The following is a 27,719-nucleotide window of genomic DNA, read 5'->3' as shown; positions in this document are numbered from 1 at the left end:
GGGTTTGCTGCTACAAGAGAACCACAGGTCCTCAGAGGCAATGCATTACTATAAGCTGGCCATTGGGAGCAGGCCAACTCTGGCATGTAAGTATTGCTAAGAGGCCATTTCCTAAAATGACGTATTGCAGGGCTGAAGTGATTGCGATCGGGGCCGGCCGGTGGAGATGAGAGGAGTTGATACGTGACCTGCCTAATGGGTTGTCTCTGGCTTTGTTTAATCGAATTAAATGAATTGAATGTTACATTCAGGATTTAATCAAGGCCCAGTGTTAATGCTGAAATAGTTGTCCTGCATGCGTCTGTCTGGCCCATTTCAGAGCCTATTTCAGAGGCCTATCGGACCGTTTCAGCCGACAGTCTAATGGAAGTAAATCTCACTCTTGACTGCTCGCGTATGTAATGCGTAGACATATTTCACTGTATCAGACCCTAGCAGAGGATGGGAAAAGCAGGGGATTTAGGTTGCATGAGTTAGTTAGTTCATTCCTCAATTTTTCTCCTCAACCTCTCTTTCAACCTCTCTGCACTCTACCCACACACTCACACATACTACACTGACACTCCAACACACACACACACATACACTCACACACACAAAACACAAGCATATTGACGCCACACACACATAAACACTTACACGTAGACACACTTTTACACTCTTCACATGCACTGCTCTGTTTATTATCTATCCTGATTGCATAGTCACTTTTACCCCTACCTACATGTACAAATTACCTCAACTACCTCATACCCCTGCAAATTGACTGGGTACCGGTAATCCTTGTATTCAGTCTCGTTATTGGTATTTTATTTTATTTCACTTTTTTCTTCTTCTTATTTGCAAAACAAAAGAAGTTCCTATATTTGAACTCTGCATTGTTGGGAAATGGCTTGTAAGTAAGCGTTTGAAGGTAAAGTCTACACCTGTTGTATTCGGCGCAGTGACAAATAAAATGTGATTTGTTTTCCTCTTTCCCTAAACCTTTTCCCTGCTTTTATCTATCCCCTCTGTTTCTCAATTTATACCCCCCCCCCCTGCTCTAATCCTCCTCCTCTGCCCCCTCTCTTACCCCTTTTCTCATCCTCTGCCTTCTCTCTCCCTCATTCCTCTTCCTCATCCTCCCTTTCCCCCTCTGTTCCTCCTCCGCCCCCTCTCTCCCCCTCTCGTCACCCCACAGCGGCCTACTTGAACACGGGCATCATCCTGATGAATCAGGGCGGTCTGGAGGAGGCCAAGAGGACCTTTGTAACCTGCGCTGAGATCCCAGACGAGAACCTGAAGGACCCCCACACCCACAAGAGCTCCGTCACCAGCTGCCTGTACAACCTGGGCAAGCTGCTCCATGAGCAGGGCCTGCAGGAGGTATGCTACTATAGTACAGTGGGGCCAGGGCAGTGGCTGAGACGTAGAAATGCAATGGATAGAATGTATACAGCGAATGTAGATCGATAGCATACTGTGGTAGTGTACTTGCACTCTCGAGTTTCCGGAGACTAGCTGTCTGAAAACTTGCTTTAGCTTGCGGCCTTGGCTTTATATAAGCTCAGCAACTGCTTAACTCTTCATCTATGACAAAAGGACTCAGAGACAACTAAAGACTCGTTATATTCCTGAAGCCCTTTTCATTAGACAGTGAGGAAGAGGCTTTGTGGATGGTAACACTGATGAAACACACTATGACTAACTGCCCTCTCCCCTCCTCCTCCTCCCCATCTATGACAGGAGGCTCTGTCTGTCTATAAAGAAGCGGTACAGAAAATGCCTAGGCAGTTTGCACCTCAGAGTCTCTACAACATGATGGGTGAGCAGGAAACCATTTATTTTTTCACAAATATTTGTATTGGATTTTCCCCCCAGCTCTAGTCAGCAAGTTCAATACATATGGCACTTTACAAAACAAATGCAGTTCATACATTCTCATAGATCAGGGGTACTCAACTCTTACCCTACGAGGTCCAGAGCCTGCTAGTTTTCTGTTCTTCCTGATAATTAATTGCACACACCTGGTGTCCCAGGTCTAAATCACTCCCTGATTAGAGGGGAACAATTAAAAAATGCAAGAGTATATATCATCATGTATTGTTAACATCCTAGAACAGGGTTCTTCAATTCCGGTCCTGGAGGGCCGAAACACTTCTGTTTTTTATTTCTACCTGGTAGTTAATTGCACTCACCTGGTGTCCCAGGTCTGAATTAGCCCCTGATTAGAAGGAGAGGATGGAAAACAGAGGTGTTTCGGCCCTCCAGGACCAGAATTGAAGGACCCTGTCCTAGAATATGGGAAAGGGAAGGAAGGAGTAAAGGTGAGCATTTCCTAAAGATGGACATATGTTCAAGCATCCCCCGGACACAGACCAAGCTCAGCCACGGGCTGAAAAGCCCAATTAAAGTTTCCAGTGAAAGTGCTTCCCAGCCCAGGGCCAGGACCAATTAATGTCTGTGAGACCGTTTCTGTTTCCTACCCCAGCTCATCATATCACTCTCCACTCTACCATCACTCTACCCTAGATCACTCGCCACTCGACCATCACTCAACCCTAGATCACTCTTCACTCTACCCTAGATCACTCTCCACTCTACCATCACTCTACCCTAGATCACTCTCCACTCTACCATCACTCTACCCTAGATCACTCTCCACTCTACCATCACTCAACCCTAGATCACTATCCACTCTACCATCACTCAACCCTAGATCACTCTCCACTCTACCATCACTCTACCCTAGATCACTCTCCACTCTACCATCACTCTACCCTAGATCACTCTCCACTCTACCATCACTCAACCCTAGATCACTCTCCACTCTACCATCACTCTACCCTAGATCACTCTCCACTCTACCATCACTCTACCCTAGATCACTCTCCACTCTACCATCACTCAACCCTAGATCACTCTTCACTCTACCCTAGATCACTCTCCACTCTACCATCACTCAACCCTAGATCACTCTCCACTCTACCATCACTCAACCCTAGATCACTCTTCACTCTACCCTAGATCACTCTCCACTCTACCATCACTCTACCGTAGATCACTCTCCACTCTACCATCACTCAACCCTAGATCACTCTCCACTCTACCATCACTCAAACCTAGATCACTCTCCACTCTACCCTAGATCACTCTCCACTCTACCATCACTCAACCCTAGATCACTCTTCACTCTACCCTAGATCACTCTCCACTCTACCATCACTCAACCCTAGATCACTCTCCACTCTACCATCACTCTACCCTAGATCACTCTCCACTCTACCATCACTCTACCCTAGATCACTCTCCACTCTACTATCACTGTCTAGCACAGTGTTCTGCAGGGCTGACAGTCAGGAATTGAAATGGAATTGACAGGTATCTCTGGTATTCTGTTCAAGAGGGAGCAACTAATTCATCCTCTGAGCTAGATTTAGTTTGACAGTCAATCTGGAGCCATGTCAGGCTTGTGACTTAGCCAATGACTGAAGGTGAAAAGCCAGGTAGTGACAACAGCTTCGCCGCGTGACGGGGAAGACTTGGCACAGGGAGACGACTTTAATCATCCAAATATCCTTCTTAATTCCCACCTATCATATACGATAATTCTCCTCATCTTTGATTCATGTAACTGAGGAATATGTGTTTAGAATGACTCATTCTAGTGGTAGTAGAACCACCTGCTTAAGGTCTTCAGTTTCCAAAACTAAAAAAGAGGTTTCTCAATATTATCTCATGAAATGAGGCTATTTGATGTGCTTTAAGCAGATAACATCGGTTTATTTTGATTTATTTTATTTAACCTTTATTTAACTAGGTTTAATTCCATTCCAACACCACTGCTCCTAAATATGTATGCAATCCTAATGTAGATGTGTAACAAAGAGAATTCTAACTAAGCTGGCTATAATAAGTAATGTCCCATGTTGTGTTATTCTAACACTAATTACATTATTAGAAGCCCTTCCTGATTGTATGGTTGAGATTGCCGTTCCGTGTCGGCAACATTCTTTTGATGACGCATGGTGCGGGCCTGAAAAGATGGAGAATGTTTGTTCAGGTGAGAGGGGGTCTGTCATCTGGGCCCTGGGGAGCGGCGCTCACTGCGCTGGGATCAGATCTGGGATTCTCACGGCTTTGAGATCAGAGACATTCTCAGAGAGAAACTGGTCACGTTCCAACTGAAATTGGTGTCAGGGGATTAATTTAACGGAGGAACATTTCTTTTTATTGGTGGAATGACGTGTGTTTTTAGGAATGGAGGGCTGGAAATGGGTCGGGCTCCATCTGTCTTGTTATCAGCCGTGCACCTGTTGGAGATCTATTATAACACTCTTATCTATTCATCAGTCACTGGGAAGCACTGGAACATTTCATCATTCATATCATAAGTCCCATTTAGATAGAAACATCAGTCACAAAACTCATCATACTACAATATGTCTCTAATACTTTGTCTTCCTCTTATTATAAAGTGGCAGAGAAGGTGTTGAGGTTATGGTTCTGTGTATGACCCCTTCCCTCTGACCTCTGAATGTTGACCCCTCATACTGAAGGAGAGGCCGTATCGCCCCTGACCTATGACCTTTGACCCCTAACAGGAGAGGCCTACATGAGGCTGAATAGGCTGGAGGAGGCGGGCCACTGGTACAGGGAGTCGCTGAGGGCCAAGCCGGATCACATCCCCGCCCACCTGACCTACGGGAAACTCCTGTCCATCATTGTAAGTCCCTCCTCTACTACTAACCTCTATATGTCACTAGGGGTGTGCTCAGTTAGCAAAAGAGAGTAGTCACACATACTGTGTTTTATTTGCAGTGTGTTTAAAAATATAAACACTGCTCAAAAAAATAAAGGGAACACTTAAACAACACAATGTAACTCCAAGTCAATCACACTTCTGTGAAATCAAACTGTCCACTTAGGAAGCAACACTGATTGACAATACATTTCACATGCTGTTGTGCAAATGAAATAGACAACAGGTGGAAATTATAGGCAATTAGCAAGACACCCCCAATAAAAGACTGGTTTTGCAGTTGGTGACCACAGACCACTTCTCAGTTCCTATGCTTCCTGGCTGATGTTTTGGTCACTTTTGAATGCTGGCGGTGCTTTCACTCTAGTGGTAGCATGAGACGGAGTCTACAACCCACACAAGTGGCTCAGGTAGTGCAGCTCATCCAGGATGGCACATCAATGCGAGCTGTGGCAAGAAGGTTTGCTGTGTCTGTCAGCGTAGTGTCCAGAGCATGGAGGCGCTACCAGGAGACAGGCCAGTACATCAGGAGACGTGGAGGAGGCCGTAGGAGGGTAACAACCCAGCAGCAGGACTGCTACCTCCGCCTTTGTGCAAAGAGGAGCAGGAGGAGCACTGCCAGAGCCCTGCAAAATGACCTCCAGAAGGCCACAAATGTGCATGTGTCTGCTCAAACGGTCAGAAACAGACTCCATGAGGGTGGTATGAGGGCCCGACGTCCACAGGTGGGGGTTGTGCTTACAGCCCAACACCGTGCAGGACGTTTGGCATTTGCCAGAGAACACCAAGATTGGCAAATTCGCCACTGGCGCCCTGTGCTCTTCACAGATGAAAGCAGGTTCACACTGAGCACGTGACAGACGTGACAGAGTCTGGAGACGCCGTGGAGAACGTTCTGCTGCCTGCAACATCCTCCAGCATGACCGGTTTGGCGGTGGGTCAGTCATGGTGTGGGGTGGCATTTCTTTGGGGGGCCGCACAGCCCTCCATGTGCTCGCCAGAGGTAGCCTGACTGCCATTAGGTACCGAGATGAGATCCTCAGACCCCTTGTGAGACCATATGCTGGTGCGGTTGGCCCTGGGTTCCTCCTAATGCAAGACAATGCTAGACCTCATGTGGCTGGTGTGTGTCAGCAGTTCCTGCAAGAGGAAGGCATTGATGCTATGGACTGGCCTGCCCGTTCCCCAGACCTGAATCCAATTGAGCACATCTGGGACATCATGTCTCGCTCCATCCACCAACGCCACGTTGCACCCACCACAGACTGTCCAGGAGTTGGCGGATGCTTTAGTCCAGGTCTGGGAGGAGATCCCTCAGGAGACCATCCGCCACCTCATCAGGAGCATGCCCAGGCGTTGTAGGGAGGTCATACAAGCACGTGGAGGCCACACACACTACTGAGCCTCATTTTGACTTGTTTTAAGGACATTACATCAAAGTTGGATCAGCCTGTAGTGTGGTTTACACTTTAATTTTCAGGGTGACTCCAAATCCAGACCTCCATGGGTTGATACATTTGATTTCCATTGACAATTTTTGTGTGATTTTGTTGTCAGCACATTCAACTATGTAAAGAAAAAAGTATTTAATAAGATTATTTCATTCATTCAGATCTAGGATGTGTTATTTTAGTGTTCCCTTTATTTTTTTGAGCAGTGTATAATTGTGACCTAGTATTGATTCCGTGCTCTTTTAAGGATCCTATTCTGGATGTTCCACGTTCAACCTTTGATATTGAACACTGCAGTGTTGAGGATGAGCTTAAAGATTGAATCCGCAGTAGGGGGAAACAGAGCCCCTGTCATTGTTATTATTTTTGTTTTGTTGACAAGCAGAGGTGAGGAGTACCGCGCATCCCCAAAAAATCTGTACATATGCTGCTGTTCTATCACGCATGCAATGATGTCTGAGGGGAAAAACAGTGCTAGTTGTTTACAGTAACTTCTTTGTTGTTGTAATATTATAAACGGACGTGGCTGTTTCACCTTTAAGGATTACAGCTTAAAGTAACAATTTCACTGTAATGTTTACACCTGTTGTATCCTGTGCACATGACTTGATTTGAAGCTGGCTGTTGCTTCTCACATTGAAAAGGTTTAAAATATTACGAACGGTTTCCTTACAATTCTGAGTTTTATCCCCAAAAAATTTAAGAAAATACACAGACTTAAAACAGGCAGAGTTAAAATGGCTAAAACAAAGATGAAAGTCAAATGAATAGGAGGTATAAAATTAACAAAAACTCTGGTCCCTTACATGATCCTTGTCTTCCTGGAAATACAGTGGGGGAAAAAAGTATTTAGTCAGCCACCAATTGTGCAAGTTCTCCCACTTAAAAAGATGAGAGAGGCCTGTAATTTTCATCATAGGTACACGTCAACTATGATAGACAAAATGAGAAGAAAAAAATCCAGGAAATCACATTGGATAGGATTTTTAATGAATTTATTTGCAAATGATGGTGGAAAATAAGTATTTGGTCACCTACAAACAAGCAAGATTTCTGGCTCTCACAGACCTGTAACTTCTTCTTTAAGAGGCTCCTCTGTCCTCCACTTGTTACCTGTATTAATGGCACCTGTTTGAACTTGTTATCAGTATAAAATACACCTGTCCACAACCTCAAACAGTCACACTCCAAACTCCACTATGGAGTAATAGTGAAGACATCAACACTACGAACTAACACATATGGAATCATGTAGTAACCAAAAAAGTTTAACTTTTTTTAACTTTTATATTTTTTTATTCATTTTTTTTTCGTTTTTTTTTTTTTTTCGGGGGGAATGGATCAGCTTAATATTGCAGATAGATTGTATCTTCTATCAATGTAATTGTCTGCATCACTTCCAATCCCCCATGTTTTATTTTATTTTTTATATATATATTCCCCTTTATTACTTTTCAACCCCACCATCCTTTCCCTACTTGGAGTAAATTAGTGAACAACAACGCCCAGGCCTCTACTTCCGGTCTATACTTACTATCTACACCTTATGGACAGAGTTAATTTTACAATAATTCTATATATATATATATATATATATATTTATTTATTTTTTTGCTCCTGAACTTCTTCTACTCTCAACCTCTCCGATCATTTTCATGATGTCCATCCGGTTTGCTTCTAAATGCCATATCTTTCTAACTGTGCTCTTTCCCAAAAGCTCCCAACATACAACCTATATACTTATTATGGACACAGTATGCTTACATTATTAGCTATCTTTGTTATTATTTGTTGTTATTTGTTATTAGTCCCATCCTTCAACTCTATTCAATACCTCCCATCTATCTCTTAACACCATCCATATAGGATTTCTATTTGCCATATATATTTCAACCGTACTGTGATGTTTTACAAAAGTTCTGAACCTTTCTATTCTCATTGCTTCTACAGATTGTGAATTAAAAATAAATATTTTTGCTAAAAGTATTATTATATTATTGATTGATTGACTATGACTTTTCAGATCACCCAGTAATGCTATCTGCAAGGTTAGTTCCAGGTAAATATTGCAATCCTTTAGCCATTCCTGGACCTGTGTCCAAAAACAAGCTACAAATGGACAGAACCAAAACAAATGATCTAATGATTCTATCTCTTCACAGCAAAATCTGCAGAGCTGGGAAGATTGTATCCCCCATATAAATAACATTCTATTGGTAGCAAGAATTTTATATAATAATTTAAATTGAAAGATTCTAATTTTTGAATCCGGTGTCGTTTTGCGTGTCAGTTCATAAACACTATGCCATGGGATCGGTACGTCAAAGATCTCTTCCCAACTATTTTGCAATCTATATGGGACGGCTGTCAATCCTTTGGTCCTTAAGTGAAACTGATATACTTTTTTATTTATCACAGTTTTCCTTAACCAATTATGTTCTTTAATGCAAGGCCGACAGACAAGTTCCTTACTTTCTCCCCCTTCAACTTTCCTCTTCCACTTTTGCAGTAAGGCTGCAATTATTTGGTTGTAATTTTGGGTAGAGCAGACATTTCCATATGTTTTTGTTAGCTGCATGTGCGACATAACTCCACCAGTCCTACCGATGATATCATTTACGAAGATTATACCTTTTTTAAACATTCTGTCAAAAAATAAAGGTTTTTTGTCAATTAGTATATTTGAATTTAACCACAATATTTGTTGCATTATTTGTTCTGTCGTTTCTGGAGGATTAAATTGAAATTGCAACCAACTTTCTATGGCTTGTTTTAGAAATAGTGACATTTGGGAGATTATTTCCTTTTCAAATAACTGAAAGTGAGAGGTTGTAATCTGAATAAAGGGAAAAAGGCCTTTCTTGAACAGTGGGTGAGACAATCTTACTAATTTGCTTGAGAACCAGTTCGGATTTAAGTATAACTTTTGGATGACTGAAGATTTTAGTGATAGGTCTAATGCTTTAATATTTAATAATTTCTGTCCTCCGAATTCATATTCATTATATAAATATGCTCTTTTAATTTTGTCTGGCTTGCCGTTCCAAATAAAATTGAATATTTTTTTCTCATATAATTTAAAAAACTGTTTGCTAGGCGTAGGCAAGACCATAAGCAAATAGGTAAACTGGGATAATACTAAAGAGTTAATCAGGGTGATTTTTCCACAAATTGACAGGTATTTTCCTTTCCATGGTAGTAAGATCTTATCTATTTTTGCTAACTTTCTATTAAAATTTATTGAAGTGAGATCATTTATTTGCTTTGGGATATGTATTCCGAGTATATCCACATCACCATCAGACCATTTTATTGGTAAACTACATGGTAATGTAAAATTTTTATTTTTTAGTGATCCAATACGTAATATAGTACATTTGTCATAATTTGGTTTTAATCCAGAGAGGTTAGAAAATGTATCTAGATCCTCTATGAGGCTGTGGAGGGATTCTAGTTGTGGATCTAAAAGAAAACATGAATCATCTGCGTACAATGACACCTTTGTTTTCAAGCCCTGTATTTCTAATCCTCTGATATTATTATTGGATCTGATTTTAATAGCTAACATCTCGATGGCCACAATAAATAGATATGCCGATAGTGGACAACCTTGTTTCACTCCTCTTGACAGTTTAAAACTTTCTGAGAAATAGCCATTATTTACTATTTTACACCTAGGGTTACTATACATGATTTTGACCCATTTTATAAGAGATTCTCCAAAATTGAAATGCTCCAGGCATTTATATATAAATCCCAGTCGAACTTTATCAAATGCCTTTTCGAAGTCTGCTATGAATAGCAGGCCTGGTTTCCCATATTTTCCATAGTGTTCTATTGTTTCCAATACTTGCCTTATATTATCTCCAATGTATCTTCCATGTAAAAAACCTGTCTGATTAGAATGAATAATATCCGACAATACCTTTTTAATTCTATGCGCTATACATTTTGCTAGGATTTCTGCATCACAACACTGAAGTGTAAGGGGCCTCCAATTTTGTAAATGGACTGGATCTTTATATTTTCCACTTGTATCCTGTTTCAGTAATAATGAGATCAGACCTTCTTCTTGAGTGTCAGATAATCTACCATTTACATAGGAGTGGTTAAAACATGCTAATAACGGTCCTCTTAGTATATCAAAAAAGGTTTGGTATACCTCGATTGGTATGCCATCCAACCCTGGAGTTTTCCCGGATTTAAAGTCTTTAATTGCATCCAGAAGTTCCTCATCAAAAAAGTGTTACACAAATCCAAATATATTTTATATTTGAGATTCTTCAAAGTAGCCACCCTTTGCCTTGATGACAGCTTTGCACACTCATGGCATTCTCTCAACCAGCTTCATGAGGTGGGGGGGGGGGGGGGGGGGGTATACAGAAGATAGCCCTATTTGGTAAAAGACCAAGTCCATATAATGGCGAGAACAGCTGAAATAAGCAAAGAGAAATGACAGTCCATCATTACTTTAAGACATGAAGGTCAGTCAATACGGAAAATGTCAAGAACTTTGAACGTTTCTTCAGGTGCAGTCGCAAAAACCATCAAGCGCTATGATGAAACTGGCTCTCATGAGGTTCGCCACAGGAATGGAAGACCCAGAGTTACCTCTGCTGCAGAGGATAAGTTCATTAGAGTTAACTGCACCTCAGATTGCAGCCCAAATAAATGCTTCACAGAGTTCAAGTAACAGACACATCTCAACATCAACTGTTCAGAGGAGACTGTGTGAATCAGGCCTTCATGGTCGAATTGCTGCAAAGAAACCACTACTAAAGGACACAAATAAGAAGAAGAGACTTGATTGGGCCAAGAAACACGAGCAATGGACATTACACCAATGGAAATTTGTAATTTGGTCTGGAGTCCAAATTTGAGATTTTTGGTTCCAACCGCTGTGGCTTTGTGAGACGCGCTGTGGGTGAACGGATGATCTCTGCATGTGTATTTTCCACCGTAAAGCATGGAGGAGGAGGTGTGATGTTGTGGGGGTGCTTTGCTGGTGACACTGTCTGTGATTTATTTAGAATTCAAGGCACACTTAACCAGCATGGCTACCACAGCATTCTGCAGCGATACGCCATCCCATCTGGTTTGGGCTTAGTGGGACTATCATTTGTTTTTCAACAGGACAATGACCCAACACACCTCCAGGCTGTGTAAGGGCTATTTTACCAAGAAGGAGAGTGATGGAGTGCTGCATCAGAAGACCTGGCCTCCACAATCTCCCGACCTCAACCAAATTGAGATGGTTTGGGATGAGTCGGACCGCAGAGTGAAGGAAAAGCAGCCAACAAGTGCTCGGCATATGTGGGAACTCCTTCAAGACTGTTGGAAAAGCATTCCAGGTGAAGCTGGTTGAGAGAATGCCAAGAGTGTGCAAAGCTGTCATCAAGGCAAAGGGTGGCTATTTGAAGAATATCAAATATCAAATATATTTTGATTTGTTTAACACTTTTTTGGTTACTACATGATTCCTTATTTCATAGTTTTGATGTCTTCACTATTATTCTACAATGTAGAAAATAGTCAAAATAAAGAAAAACCCTTGAATGAGTAGGTGTTCTAAAACTTTTGACCGGTAGTGTACATTCATAAATCATATAAAAGACATTGCATAAATACCTAGTTGTACTGTATATGTAAAATATGATTACAATCCCAAAGAGACATACCAAATAAATTCAAATAAAATGTTATTCATCACATGCGCCAAATACAATTGGTGTAGACTTTACAGTGAAATGCTTGCTTACGAACCTTTCCCAACGATGCAGAGTAAAAAATTTTAAATAAATTAGTAACTAAAACGAGGAAAAAAATGTAATCCACAAGAATAGAGCTATATACAGGGAGTACGAGTACCAGATCAATGTGGAGCTATATACAGGGAGTACGAGTACCAGATCAATGTGGAGCTATATACAGGGAGTACCAGTACCAGATCAATGTGGAGCTATATACAGGGAGTACCAGTACCAGATCAATGTGGAGCTACATACAGGGAGTACCAGTACCAGATCAATGTGGAGCTATATACAGGGAGTACGAGTACCAGATCAATGTGGAGCTACATACAGAATAAGCCCTTAACTTCTTCTCACTCTCTTTCAAAGACAGGTTTAAAGGAAATGCGGCTCGCTCATACCACACAGGCACACACACACCCATACACACACACACTCTCACCAAGCGATAACTAGTCGAGCAGGTAGGCACTGTGAGTTCTCAGAATGATGCCACGCCTTAAATCGTTTGCATGGTGCCACCCTCAAGGGGGGTTTCCATGGTGGCAGTGTTGTGAGGTTCTTTGCATACAGACCGTGGCTGCAGATCTGATTTTTTCAGGAACTTTAGTCGCCGACTAATGATTCCGAAGCTTCTGCGCATGTGCGGATGACGTTCTGCGCATTTGTAAATTTTCAACTTTACGCGTAGAGAACAGGCTACTCAGGTGAATGGTGCTTGTTTAATAAAGTTAGATCAAAGCTGAATCAATGTCTGCAAGATCACATAATGATAGTATTCTACATAACAGAACCGGATACAATAGCATAGTATTATGTTACTGTAAGACAACACCACCACGTTCAATCGTAAAGGATAATTCTTCAAGTTTTACCGGTGAAACGCCCATGCAGCATCTACATACCAACCATTGGATCTTGATCATTTTCATGAGGATATGCATTTAGATCTTCTTGAGTTATACAGTGTTGTCTCGAAGTAGCCTACAGTGTTGTTTTGAACAATGTACAGTGAGTGAATTTTAGAGCAGATGGTGTTAATAAGCTGTCTCATAGACTACCTGTGTATATATGGTGTTAATAAGCTGTCTCATAGACTACCTGTGTATATATGGTGTTAATAAGCTGTCGCATAGACTACCTGTGTATATATGGTGTTAATAAGCTGTCGCATAGACTACCTGTGTATATATGGTGTTAATAAGCTGTCACATAGACTACCTGTGTATATATGGTGTTAATAAGCTGTCACATAGACTACCTGTGTATATATGGTGTTAATAAGCTGTCGCATAGACTACCTGTGTATATATGGTGTTAATAAGCTGTCACATAGACTACCTGTGTATATATGGTGTTAATAAGCTGTCACATAGACTACCTGTGTATATATGGTGTTAATAAGCTGTCACATAGACTACCTGTGTATATATGGTGTTAATAAGCTGTCACATAGACTACCTGTGTATATATGGTGTTAATAAGCTGTCACATAGACTACCTGTGTATATATGGTGTTAATAAGCTGTCACATAGACTACCTGTGTATTTTGCCTGGTGGCACACTTTTGAGTTTTTGCCACATGAGAGAAAAATGTGGTGGTGTCTTACAGTAACATAATACTATGCTATTATATCTGATTCTGTTACGTAGAATACTATTATTATGTGATCTTGCAGACATTGATTCAGCTTTGATCTAACTTTATTAAACAAGCACCATTCACCTCAGTAGCCTGTTCTCTACGCGTAAAGTAGAAAATATATACATGCGCAGAAGCATCAGGATCATTGATATAAAATACCAAGCAACAACAAAAGCCTCACCCAAAATGGAGTGAAATGGACAAGAACTTGAACTTGTGCAATAGGAAGCTAATTTTTACACAACCTTGTTAACCAATAGGGCTATATAATATAGCCTATATTGTATACACTGAGTGTACAAAACATTAGGAACATCTTCCTAATATTGAGTTGCACCCCCACTTTTGCCCTCAGAACAGCCTCAATTTGTCGGGGCATGGACAAGGTGTCGAAAGAGTTCCACAGGGATGCTGGCCATGTTGACTCCAGTGTGTCAAGTTGGCTGGATGTCCTTTGGGTGGTGGACCATTCTTGATACACACAGGAAACTGTTGAGCGTGAAAAAAACAGCAGTGTTGCAGTTCTTGACACACTCAAACCGGTGCACCTGGCACCTACTACCATACCCCGTTCAAAGGCACTTACAATTTTTGTCTTGCCCATTCACCCTCTGAATGGCACACATACACAATCCATGTCTCAATTGTCTCAAGGCTTAAATATCCTTCTTTAACCTGTCTCCTCCCCTTCATCTACACTGATTGAAGAGGATTTAAGAAGTGACATCAATACGGGATCATAGCTTGCACCTGGTTTCACCTAGTCAGTCTGTCATGGAAAGAACAGGTGTTTCTAATGTAGGTACTGTTAACCATTAGGCTACAACACTTTCATGAAGTTAGTTAGCAGATAGAAAAACGTTCTACAGCTATACTGGAAATGTCCTCTAACATCATTGCCGTTATCATTAATGTAGCTACAACCTGCCTCTATTCTAATCCATTCACTTCACTCCTTGTCCTCCAGTGTCCTTCCTGACTGTCCACACAATCTCAAATAGGCTTTGGCTCACACAAAGCGTGATGAAGCAAAGCAAACTTTTATCTTGGTAATAATCACAGTAGTTACGTATAGTTGGACCTAGGCCCCGAGGGCTGATGAATATTGAGTGAGTTTGGGCCCGGCCAGTTCATCCCATTGATTTCTCAGTCTGAGCCAGAGGAGTTGTGATCATTGTAGAAAGCCTTGGAGTTGATAGAACAAGAATGAGCTGCATGTTAAGCAGACAGCAGCCCAGAAGCCTTTTTGGAGTTATTATTGAACCTTGACGGGTAAATTAATGCTTTTGTCTTTGGTGGCCTAAAGGAAAAAGACATGTAGAATAATGGTATGCAAATGCTGGATATTTTTTATGTTAGACTAATTGCAGTATTTTGAGATATTTGAGATAAAATAGCACAGAGACAAACTTCTGCCACTATAAACTTTGTTGATACGATACCAAGGAGACAATGGATTGAGGAGTCATTATTTTCTTAGGGTACAAGCTTAGAAAAACAGACCTGTCAAACTATCAGGCTCTCCACTGGATGTGTGGTTGTCGCAAGGTCACAGCCATAGGGAATGTATTTGTGGGGAGTCCTGTGTGTGCATGTGTGTGTGTGTGTGTGTGCGTGCATGGACGCGTGTACGCTCACATGCATGCATGTGACATTATTAAATGTGTGGGGGGTTTTGAAGTGCTCCAGCCAGGCCTGCTGGGTCCAGTAATTCCTTCCCAGACTTCTCCCCCACAGGTTTGGCTGTTTTTTCTGAGGTGCACCCTCCTCCCCCTCCATCCACCTCTCTCATCCACACTGTTTTGGAGAGAGAAAAACCAGTGCGTGACAACATGTGTTCACAGCTGACTTGGGTTAGTTAGGAGGACGTTATGGAGAGGAACCCTGTTAGAACCCACTGAAGCAGTCCTGCTGAGCCCTTGTGAGGAGTTTGACCTTCTGTCCTTCTCTTTCTACAGCCTGAGGTAACTGAGGTACTAGGAATTACTAGGAATCCACAGGCTAGAGGAGGTTTTGCTCTGCAGCGCCAACATCATCCATCCCATCTCTCCTTCTATCCTCCTTACTGATATCAGAGGGGTTACAGCTACAGCTGCACCCCTAGGGGTCCGGTCTGGGCTGAGGAAGGGTCTCGCTCCCAAACTCACTCATTTCCCCTTTTCCTAATCTGATTTGAGTTCCATTCCCCCAAACCCCCACCCCCAGTCGCCCCAGGTTCAGACCCGAGTCACCCCAGCGCAGCTGGACATCTGCTGGGTCCCCCAGGTCCCTACAACCGGGGCCCTGAGCCACGAGTGGCCCCTCATAACAGAGCCCTTCAACAACAGGAGATTGGGACATGACCAGACCCGGGACAATGGGCCGCCGGACAGGACATAATGCAATTACCCCACTTCCTTATTAAATCACTCAATCAGGGAGAGATTTTGGTCCGTCTTGCCACGGCGGAGCTACGTATTGATAATGCAGCAGGCTCATAAGGAGTCAACCGGCTCGGGGAAAGGGTCAAAGTGTCAAACTCAAGTCCCGCCTCAACCTCTGTTTCACCCTGATGTGTACTGTAGTACAATATGTGACTTCACTGTTTCATTCGTTCAGAGTCATTGTACTTTAATGGGGTTAGTGAGGTTGTATAGATTTGTGGGTCGTCCTTCGTTCAGTTTGGCTTTGAACTCTTCATTCACAGTAACCAGGTTAGAGTCTAGACTGAGGCTGCGTCTGAAATGGCACCATATTCCCGAGATAGTGCACTACTTTTGACCAGGGCCTTTCTTTAGGACACAGCTAGACATGACCAGAAGAGCCCTATTCCGCCTGGTTCCTCTCTCAGATCATCTCCCTTGGACATACATCACAGGAGAGTGTCGCCAGGCGGATGATTACACAGTGCAGTGCGGAGTCCTGCCGTGTCCTGCCAAGAGCTAGGCACCGCTCTCTGTTGGAGGGCATCTCTCCCGTTGCAGCATGGGAGAGTTGTGGTCGGCCGGCGCTGATGTGATTTACAAGCTCTGTGGCTGGCTACACTCGGAGCCGGCGCTAACGCTAACTTTTAAAGCCCTCTGTGGCTGCTACACTCAGAGCTGCCGGCGCTGACGCTAACCGCTAAAGCCAATTGAGGCCGACTACTCCCTCCCCAGACAGGCTCGAAAACGCTAGATAAGAGGAAAAAATAGGGTCGGAGGAATGAAAAAACAATAACCTAGCGTTATTTCATGTACATTTAACATTACGCATCTCTCGCAATCCTCCAAATGCGATACTTCCAAGTCCATTGAATGACCACAATATTTTGTTCAACAGTCTGACGCTGTGGCTGGGAAAATGCTTAATTGAGCAGAAAAGAAAGCCAGGTAAAATATCACATAAAGTCATCTGGACAATTGGTTATCTTCTTCTTCTTCTTCTTTCATTTAGAACGAACCCGGGCATGAGAAATAGCTAATGAACCAAACCTAATATCCCTGGTCCACTTATTCTATTGCCAATATGGAAGCAATCAGTGTTGAAGCGTGAACAATGGGGGGGGGGGGGGACCGTACACACAGAGGCAGCGGTATCGCTTTCAGTTTGTTGCGCGGCTATAGTGCGATACACACTCTCTGACTGAGCAAAAGGTATACTGTGACACAGACACACACACACACACACACACACTCTGCTGCTGGGGGAAAAGGGGGTTTGGAGTGTTCTCTATGGACTACAGTTCCCTGGTTACAGCTGAGGTCCAGCTACCACGTGTCAACTCATGCATGAAAGCGTAGGAAAATAATCTGTAGCAGATGCTGAGTAAACTCAGATGATTGTTGTTGCCCTGCAGTATATGGTGATTGTTTGAAACAACCTGGCACATCACGGGCATATGGAACGGTTGCTCAAATTTACTGCTGATTTCCCCGTCCGCATTTCAACTGTGAAATATTTGCTAAATTTAATTTACGAGGAGAGTGGGTGGTTTCTGATTTTTCCTGCATGTTCAATCTTCTACCTAATGGCAACTCACGTCTGTTTTGGGTTTTGAGTAAATCTAATTGCAGCCGCACAATTACGCCCATGCCAGAAATATGAACCACTGCGAGAGCTCGAACATCAGCTAAATCGCAATGAATGACTGAGGACGACTTGTAACATCTACAGTAGCTAATCAAACGTTCCTGTTTTATCTCCTAGGGGCAGAAGACTAAGGCAGAGAGTTACTATCGAAGGGCCATTCAGCTGGACCCTTCCAAAGGAAACTGTTACATGCATTATGGTAAGTACCAGAACTATTATGTCCTCGTATGAAGTACAGGCACAGTCCTTCATTTGAGCCAGATCCTGCCAGAACAGGAACCGGCACCTCTCCGTTTGGGACTGTTTCGTTCCGGAACTAATTTGGCCGGATCCGGTACCTCTCATGGCATGAAAATTAATTGTCACTTTTTGCAATGTACAAATTCTAATAAAAGCGATCAAAGTTTATTTGAGTTGCCTCCCCCCAAAAAACGTGAAAAAGTTGTGCCTGATATTCTACTAGTTGATTCAGGTTGCACCGACCCGGGCTTACAGTATGGTTTGTGCATCATTGCAACCTATGTTTGAGACCTATGTTTGAGCCCAACTCGTGGCTGTGTGAGATGCGTGCCTGTATCTCTCACAGAACTAGAATGAGATTAACTTTCTATGATCTCTTTCTCTCTCTACTCTGATAGACATGAGCCTGCAACTCTCATCTCTCCAATGTTGCACTTCCTCATTTATACGCAAAGGGTTCTGGAGGAGCACCTCCAATAAATTTAAATAGATTTGCCAATGTTATAGAATTACTGCTGTCTGTTCAGAAATAAATGATATAATTCAGAATAGCCTACTACACCATGAGAAGGCCTATCATTTAGACACAGAGGATCAATAGCTTCTTTTAAAAAATAGCCTAGCTGTGGATTGTGTGTAGCCCAATAACAAGGCATAACCTACAGTCGAGAACGCGCGGCAAATCTGTCAGTGAACAGCATGCAGACAAAACAGGCCTTTCACAATATTTCTAATACAATCGTGGGAAAACACAGGTTTGAAAGCAAATGGCTCCTGCTGAAAAGAGAGGACTCTAATATGTTAAGTGTAAAAAACACCTCCCGAGTGGCACAGTGGTCTAAGGCACTGCATCGCAGTGCTAGCTGTGCCACTAGAGATCCTGGTTCGAATCCAGGCTCTGTTGTAGCCGGCCGCGACTGGGAGACCCATGGGGCGGTGCACAATTGGCCCAGTGTCGTCCAGGGTAGGGGAGGGAATGGCTGGCAGGGATGCCCGCCCATGTCCGCCCACGCTTCTGTAAATGCTGCCATTCATATCGGAATGCTGGACTATCTCAGAGATATTTATAGGAAATGAAATATGTCCTGTAGGAACTGAGAGGGCCGTTGTATTGTATAGACTCTCTCTCTCTCTCTCTCTCTCTCTCTCTCTCTCTCGTGTTTGGGTCCTGGCGGGCCGCGTTGCTGTCTTTGGACAGAGTCATTTGCCCTCTCTCTGCTATCTCCTAGCCTCTTGTTAGAGGTTTATTTTGACTGGCCCCCAACACCTTATCGTAATCGGGCCGCAACGGCCATTCCTCCTCCCCTGTGACTGGAATGACTCCAGCATGTTGTTGGTGAGTCTGTATGACTGTGCTTACAGACTCTTTGAACTGTGGGACAGGACGGGCAAGAGCTAACATGAGAGGTCAGATAACTGAGACAAGCCCCCTTTCCTGCCATTGTTCAGACTAACACAAGCTCTAATGCAGGGAGCATGCATGTGTCACGCTACATGTGACCCGTAGCAACCCTCTGCATTCAAGTGACACGCAATGAAGTATGACCTTCGAGACATAGGAAGACTATTTTTACAAATTCTAAAAACCTGTGAAAGAGGATTCCTCTCGTATGCAGACACACACACACACAAAAACTGATTTGAATAGGGAAACCTCTGCACATTACACAGTCCAACATAATATACCATCTGCATCCCAGACATAGTAGTAATGTATTGATCCTCAGCAGACTCCTGTGGAGGTAGAGCCAGGTGGTCCTGCTCCCAGAGGACATACATGAAACGCCTCAGACTCAGCTGGGCTTCCACAAATCACTGAGCATGACAAAAACCATCAGTCTCTCTCTCCTCTCTTCCTCACTCTGTCCTTTCTGTCCTTCTCTCTGCCCTGTCCCCTGAACCCATCTTTTTGCTTTCTCTTTTTTCTTTCTTTCTTTCTTTCTTTCTTTCTTTCTTTCTTTCTTTCTTTCTTTCTTTCTTTCTTTCTTTCTTTCTTTCTTTCTTTCTTTCTTTCTTTCTTTCTTTCTTTTTTCCCCATCCCATTTCTTCTGCTTCGTTGTCTCACTGTCTCCCTCTCTTTCCCCTTTTCTTAATTTGTCTCCGTCACTCTCTCCCTCTCCCTTTCCCTCTCTTTCTTACTCTGTCTCTGTTTCTTTCTCCATCTTTCTCTCTCTCTGATGGACAGGCCAGTTTCTGCTGGAGCAGTCTCGTCTGGCGGAGGCAGCAGAGATGGCAGAGAGAGCTGCAGATCTGGACAGCTCAGAGTTTGACGTGGTCTTCAGCGCCGCTCACATGCTCAGGTGGGTGTGACGGCGTATAAAAACATTATTACAGCGTTTAAAGAGTGCCTGGTATTTCGCAAATGCTGCCCAATCATACCTTGACTAGTATCAATCAAATGTGTTTATAAAGCCCATTTTACATCCGCAGTTGTCACAAGGTGCTTTGCCTAGACTCCAAAGAGCAGAATTAGAAGCCCAGTAGGTAAGAACAACTCCCTATAAATAAGAAACCTAGAGAGGAACCAGGCTCTGAGAGGAGGCCCAACCTCACTACAGTAGAATAATGGAAAATACACTACTGTAGGTCTTCAGTACATGTAGATTTTCTGTTGGATATATTCAGATGTCTTATTCATGAAAATAGCACAAGGTGTCTCTGAAGGTTATTACTTTGGTGATAGAGAGTTGGTTGCCAAGGTATTTCATCATTCACGACTTAATCAATATTGCATTGTGCCCGCTAACACACTCAAAGATACTTCAGATCTGAAGTCTAATACGATAATGGAAGTTTGCATGGAACGATCCATTTTAAGTAATTTGTATATGGTTCAACTAGTTTTATACTTAATATACAACACATGGAAACAGCGGTTGTAGTTTTGATTCATGCTAGTGACTTTTCAGTCCAAGGCTTGTAAAGAAACCCAGGCATACCTCGGGAGAATTGGCCATTCTGCTTGGCAAGTGTGCGCACAGACAGCACATACGTTTTATACGTTTGAAATAGGGGACTGCAAATCCTCTCAACTCACTGCAACTCTAGGAAGTATTGGAAATGACGTCTCTTAATTCCTTTTTGCTCTACATATCTGGAAAAGTAATTGAAGCTACAGCGTCCTTCATCCAAAGTGCAGCTCTGCGGCGGATTTGAGAGTTATAAGTCGACTGATCAGCCAGGGTAGCGCTGCTTGGATGCGGAGAGTAAAAACTGAGAGACAAATCGTCTTATTCTGGCCCTCTTAGATATAAGCCAACTGTATAAAAGAAAAACACCATGACATATTCACTCAACTAATCCTGTAATAAGACAGTCTAATGGCTGTGCTGACACGTTCTGATACAGACCTGTCTTTGGGTGTATTAATGCTGGTCAAAATGCACCTCTTACTCTCTGTTCTGTAGGGCAAATAAATAACTATTTGACACCTTGAATGCCACCAAATTATTGTCAACGTCAAACATTAGACTGGGAAAACGTACTTTGTTGTTCTGAAACTCAGTGACCATTTCTCTTCATCCAGACCGTAGTAGTGGTTTGCCATATCCTTGTACCCTCTATGGCTCTTTTTGACAGAGACCAATAAGGTAGCACCAGGTTTTGACCCATGCAAATCAAATTCAAAAGTCCTTACCTGTTGCACAGTGTCAGCGTTTCCTTCTCTTTGAAGAATTCAAACTCCAGATTCTCCCAACATCGTAGATTGCGTAGATTATCTTAGATGCAGTGGGAAACACCAGCACCAAGAGGGCAAGGAGGAAATGAAAGACGTTGTTGTGGTGAAAATGGATCTGAAGAGTCAGGCATGAACTTGAGATGAATGGAATGATGAAGCACCACTAGCTAGTATTCTCAAGGCATACTTTCCTTTATGCAAAGTCAATAGAGACATATTTCCCTGAGTCACACACCTTATGAATATGTGTACCTGTGTCTGGAAAGATGTCTGCCTTTATCTGAATAGCGTTAACATATTAAGTGCTGTTAGTATCATCTTACAAATAAATATATGCAGCATAGTGTTTCAGAGTCATTTGAGGGAGTATTTTTCAGCATCAAAGTGCCCTCAGGATCGCAATACTGTATGACACCAAATGGGCAATATTTCAATTCCAATGAAAGAATGCTTCTCTCCAATACATAACTCCTTCTGCCATCATGTCACTGTAATACTGTCAGACTCTGTGTAAGCCATGCGTCCTCTTTCCATGCCTCTCTCTCTCCCTCCTCTATCCCTTTCCCTATCCCCTCTCCAGACAGGCCAGTCTAAACCAGGCAGCAGAGCGGCATTATGAGCGAGCAGCAAACCTCAGACCAGACGTGAGTACCTTGGCCTAATGGGCCTTTCTTACTCAAACTGATTTGCACGCACACACACACTCCACCATTACACACAATCAGCCCTTGTTCGCCATGGCTGCTCCATCAATGCCTTCCATTGTCTGTTAGAACCAGAGAGCAGGATCTGGGTCCCTGTGATTCTATGGTTGGAGAGAAAGGTGGATCTCTCTTTCTCTGCAGCGCATCAATCAGTCCCTTCAAAGGGAGTGGACGGCATGGTGGAGTGCTATGAGAGTCGTAAGGACTTGTGTGTTTTTGTCACGTTGCCACGCTCACTGACTTATGCGCCATTTGGAGAGTCTGGAGAGTTAGCTGGAGGTTGTTTGGGGTCTGGAGAGTTAGCTGGAGGTTGTTTGGGGTTTGGAGAGTTAGCTGGAGGTTGTTTGGATTCTGGAGAGTTAGCTGGAGGTTGTTTGGAGTCTGGAGAGTTAGCTGGAGGTTGTTTGGGGTTTGGAGAGTTAGCTGGTTGTTTGGAGTCTGGAGAGTTAGCTGGAGGTTGTTTGGATTCTGGTGAGTTAGCTGGAGGTTGTTTGGAGTCTGGAGAGTTAGCTGGTTGTTTGGAGTCTGCAGAGTTAGCTGGAGGTTGTTTGGAGTCTGGAGAGTTAGCTGGAGGTTGTTTGGGGTCTGGAGAGTTAGCTGGAGGTTGTTTGGATTCTGGTGAGTTAGCTGGAGGTTGTTTGGAGTCTGGAGAGTTAGCTGGTTGTTTGGAGTTTGGAGAGTTAGCTGGAGGTTGTTTGGGTTTGGAGAGTTAGCTGGAAGTTGTTTGGGGTCTGGAGAGTTAGCTGGAGGTTGTTTGGAGTCTGGCGAGTTAGCTGGAGGTTGTTTGGGTTCTGGAGAGTTAGCTGGAGGTTGTTTGGAGTCTGGAGAGTTAGCTGGAGGTTGTTTGGAGTCTGGAGAGTTAGCTGGAGGTTGTTTGGGGTCTGGAGAGTTAGCTGGAGGTTGTTTGGAGTCTGGAGAGTTAGCTGGAGGTTGTTTGGGGTCTGGAGAGTTAGCTGGAGGTTGTTTGGGGTCTGGAGAGTTAGCTGGAGGTTGTTTGGCGTCTGGAGAGTTAGCTGGAGGTTGTTTGGGGTCTGGAGAGTTAGCTGGAGGTTGTTTGGAGTCTGGAGAGTTAGCTGGAGGTTGTTTGGGGTCTGGAGAGTTAGCTGGAGGTTGTTTGGGGTCTGGAGAGTTAGCTGGAGGTTGTTTGGAGTCTTTCATCTTTAGTCATTATTTTATTTTACCCTTATTCAACCAGTTAAGTTGACTAAGAACACATTCTTATTTACAGCAACAACCTGGGGAATAGTTACAGGGGAGAGGAGGGGGGATGAATGAGCCAATTGGAAGTCAATGGAGGGACTGGGTAGGCTGTGTTATTCGTTTACAAGCCACTGTGACCTGGGTCATATTTATATGTTTTGGAGGGAGTTTTTATAGGGGATTTAAGTTGATATCCTCAGACAGTAGGGCTTTGTAGAAATGGTAAGTGCTACAGATGTCCTTGACACACACACTTGCAATTGTTTCCTATAAAATCATATTGTCTGTATGTCAGTATGTCCATGTCTGTGTGTCCTTCACAATCAGTTCCCAGTCAGAAAGTTGTATTTATTATGTATAATCCACACCCTCCAACAAGTCAAGGGCTTACACTCAGTCATTTGTCAGAAGTAAAGCGCCTCTTGTCTTTGACATTTCGCTGCTGCGTGTCTGCTTAGCGAATGTCAAGTCCTCAAATATCAACTTCATCCAAAAGGGTTTCGGGTCATGAAAAATTCAACATCTGTGGCCAGACGTGCTGGGAAAGACAATTATGTCAAAGGAGTATGCTTCCTGGAAAAAAAACGAGAAACTTCATAGAGTGCAACAGAGGATGACGGACAGAATTACCACACGTCCTAATTCCTAATGTACAGTTTGGTTTGACTGCATTTGTGGTACGTTTTCTCTGTTTCTTAAACTATTCACAACTGCAAAGTTACTGTCCCTAAATGCAGTACATACATTGTAGTTTCAAATAGAGTGTGATTAATGTGACAATGCCCATATATATTATCAGCTTTAGATTTGAATCCGTTAACGTACGTCTCTGTTCCACTGTTCCAATCATCAGTTAACTACATTTACTCTGTGAATAGTGAGTAGTGAGTGGGCCTACGGAAACATATTAGAGTTGAATCGTGGGGCTCATTTCCATAACAGTGTCTTAATATGCAGCTCGACCACCACCTACTGAGAAAGACGATACTGTATGTTGGGGATATGGTGAGCAGCTTTTGCTGGGTGAAACAGAGGTCAAACAATGGTGATGAGCAGATAGACAGATGATACGTTACTATAGTATTCTATAGGGTTGCTGCTCTGGAATGCTGCACTGTTAGACTCTGAGGGGTGCCACAATGAAGGATCATTGTTGACTGTACACAGAGTGGTTACAATTTCTTGTTTGGCAGTTGATATTGAACTTACTGAATTACAATCGATGCAACACTGTTGAAGTTCAGGCCACTTTCATTTCAATTCAGTTAGCTTTCTTCATAGTGCAAATCAAATTCCAAATTGACTGGAATTTAGATTGAATAATTATACTGTGGATATCCATTTTGAGGCAATGATATGTCCCGTGTGGCTCAGTTGGTAGAGCATGGTGCTTGCATGCCAGGGTTGTGGGTTCAATTCCCACGGGGGACCAGTACGAAAAATGGATGCACTCACTACTGTTAGTCGCTCTGTATAAGAGCGTCTCCTAAATGACTAAAATGTAAATGTGAAGAATGATATCATTCAGACTTGCCAAACAAGGAAATAACCACAAGGTCAACAGCTACTGTCGTCCTTGGGTAAAGGTTTTGTTTGGCTGTGTTAGGACCAAGCCAGCCCCACTACATGAATCACTGTCTCAGCTTTAATAGAGAGCGATCGCTGGTATGGGTTTCTGGCTCCAGTGAGTGTACACATGTAAACAGAGAATGATGTAGTCTGTCTGGGGCGTCTCCTGCGTCTCACCCTGGGTGCTGTTTACAACAATAGAGGACTTTAATCTATCTCCACCAGCCTCTGTCTCTGCTCAGCCTATAGAGAGCCATGATGTCTCCTGACCAGGAGTAGAAAGTTAACAGCCAAAGTTAAAAATGAAGCAGAGTTTGGTTTCTATTGGTTTCAGTGGACAGTTTTGGTTCCAAGTGGCCTTGATGTTGTGTCTGGGATCTTTATTAAGCCCTGTCTGGAAAGTAATAGGGGAAAGACTAGTTAGTGCTACAGTACAGATGCCTTATTGGTCTCTGGATAATGAGTTGTTCAAGTATGCTCAAGAGTCCAACTCTTTACAAATAGAAAACCAGAGTTAAACTCACAGTACAAGGTAACCAACCATCTAAAGAGGCGTGTAAACTCCTATCTAGAAAAAAATAACTGTAGTTGCATCTCAACTCCTTTAACCCTGACCCCACAGTCAGGTTCACAGGCGTGTGAAAGTGTCCAGTCTGGAGGGTGCTGGAGAGCCAGAGGTGAGGCTGGGATCTGGGTGTGTTTGCGGTGGCATACTGCAGGGCTCCGGTTACGGCCAGGTGGTTTCACTTGGCCACATCAAAGGGCCATTTGATTAAAAAGCACCCTTAAAAACACACATACATGTGTTCACTTTCGCTAATACACTAACACTCACACACAAGTACGTGTGCATACACACACCTACACACACACACACATGCACGCACACACACACATACACACACACACCGACTAGCCTATAAGTTCCAGGAACTGTAGCTCAAGGCAAGATGAGTAACCTGCTCTGATCCTATTAGCTTAGCTTAGTTGACGGCTGGAGAGACAGACTTTTATAACGATGAGCTTCAAGGCATATTGGCATAACCCTCTTTAACTCTGCGGAGAGAGACCCAAGTTGGAACTGAGTACAAGTGAGCCGAATATCAAATATCATATAATGTATTTGTGTTATGAGATTTCATACTGTACCATACAAGAAATATCTGCGTCCAGTAACGGACCTCTCCGTCATATAACTCTTCCTTCATACTGTATCTTCAACAAGTTCTACTTTTTATTAAATATACTGCTCTGTACTCTTCACAACATGGCATTCAGCCCAACACAGATATCAAAACGATCTTTACTCCAAACTTTGTATTAATTCAGTTTCAAAGATCATTGCCCCACAGCTCCATCAAGGTAAACACTCTTTCTGAAATCGGACCAGCTACTGCGAGGTCAAACAGGATAATTTAATGGGCATTTCATTAACTCAGCTTCAAGTCAAGTTAACAAAGCCTCGCTCTTAATCCATAACAAAAACCTGGCAGGTCTCCTGTAAAATGTCTCACATACGAGAATCTGCATTAAGTAGAGGTCTTATGGGAGTTTGAATTTGAAAGAGTTTGCCAGGAGATGAATTCAAGGGCATGTACTGTGTCTGAAACTACCTGATCGCTATACTGCATCTAGACCTGTCCAGTATGGTTGTCACGATACCAGTATTGTGATACTACGATACCTGATTTTCCATGGCAAAAAGGAAAACACAAAGCAGACTAAACTATTTTGTCCTTTAAAAAAAATATATATTTTTTAAATCCTTTCGGATAAACACTCCAAACAGTCTACCCGCCCGCTTGGAGGCGTCCGCATGGTCCTAAAGCACACCGTTGTCCCTCCCGTCCCCAGTGAAAGTTGCGCCCCTGGCTTCATGTTTTGTTTCCTTGACACGATACCGTTGAATTTCGTGATACTGGTATCGTGACAACCTTACTATCCAGACAGTCTATACTGCATCTAGACCTATCCAGACAAGCAGTCTTTTCCCACTCAGCTACTGTGTAGACCTATGAGTTTGGCAAGGTGAAACTTCTAGAACTTCCAACACTAGACGTTCTAACACTAACACATTTCACACGTTATGATGTGCATCCCTCTCATTAACTGCAGTATTGGCAACCTCACTGTAGAAGAGTGCCTCCCACTCCTTAGGGACTTTGCTAACATCATTATAAATGTTAACCCGGGATGACATAAACAATTGGCATTTGAGAAACCTCCGGAAACCACAAACATCAACAGGAGTGTTACCCCACCAGCCCTTAACCACATTCTTTTAAGCAACAGCAATGTCTTTCTAAAGACTTAATTTTGTCAGAGCGTCACCCAACCCAAAGTGTAACACGCAATGTTAATCAAGTCCCTCTCCCTTTTCTCTCTCTCCCTCTCTCTCTCTCATTCCCTCTGTCTCCCTCTCTCCATCCCTCCCAGTATCCGGCGGCCTTGATGAACCTGGGCGCCATCCTCCACCTGAATGGGCGGCTGCCTGAGGCGGAGACCAACTACCTGCGGGCACTGCAGCTCAAGCCTGACGATGTCATCACCCAGTCCAACCTGCGCAAGCTGTGGAACATCATGGAGAGGCAGGGCCTGAGGACCACACAGGGGCCTTGAACCCTCAAAAAGACTAGACACAGGAAACCAGGAGATTGCCCCAAGTGAGGTCCCCTTAATAGGAGTGAGG

The 27,719-nt window shown here is 43.2% G+C and overlaps 1 protein-coding gene across 1 annotated transcript; it reads left to right on the top strand.

Annotated features, from left to right (window-relative positions):
* LOC311119703 (uncharacterized protein) lies at positions 1–27,719 on the top strand (the record flags this gene model as incomplete). Its single annotated transcript, XM_084194367.1, has 8 exons — positions 1–86; positions 1,181–1,365; positions 1,726–1,804; positions 4,584–4,705; positions 17,756–17,837; positions 20,064–20,178; positions 22,138–22,201; positions 27,467–27,719. Coding segments are annotated over 8 exons (916 nt in total), but the record flags the coding sequence as incomplete, so codon positions are not given.

Source organism: Coregonus lavaretus (assembly GCF_964263955.1).
Source record: "Coregonus lavaretus genome assembly, contig: HAP1_SCAFFOLD_2311, whole genome shotgun sequence".
Classification (NCBI taxonomy): domain Eukaryota; kingdom Metazoa; phylum Chordata; class Actinopteri; order Salmoniformes; family Salmonidae; genus Coregonus; species Coregonus lavaretus.
Note: the sequence above shows the minus strand (reverse complement) of the source record. Positions and strands in the feature narration are given on the sequence as shown.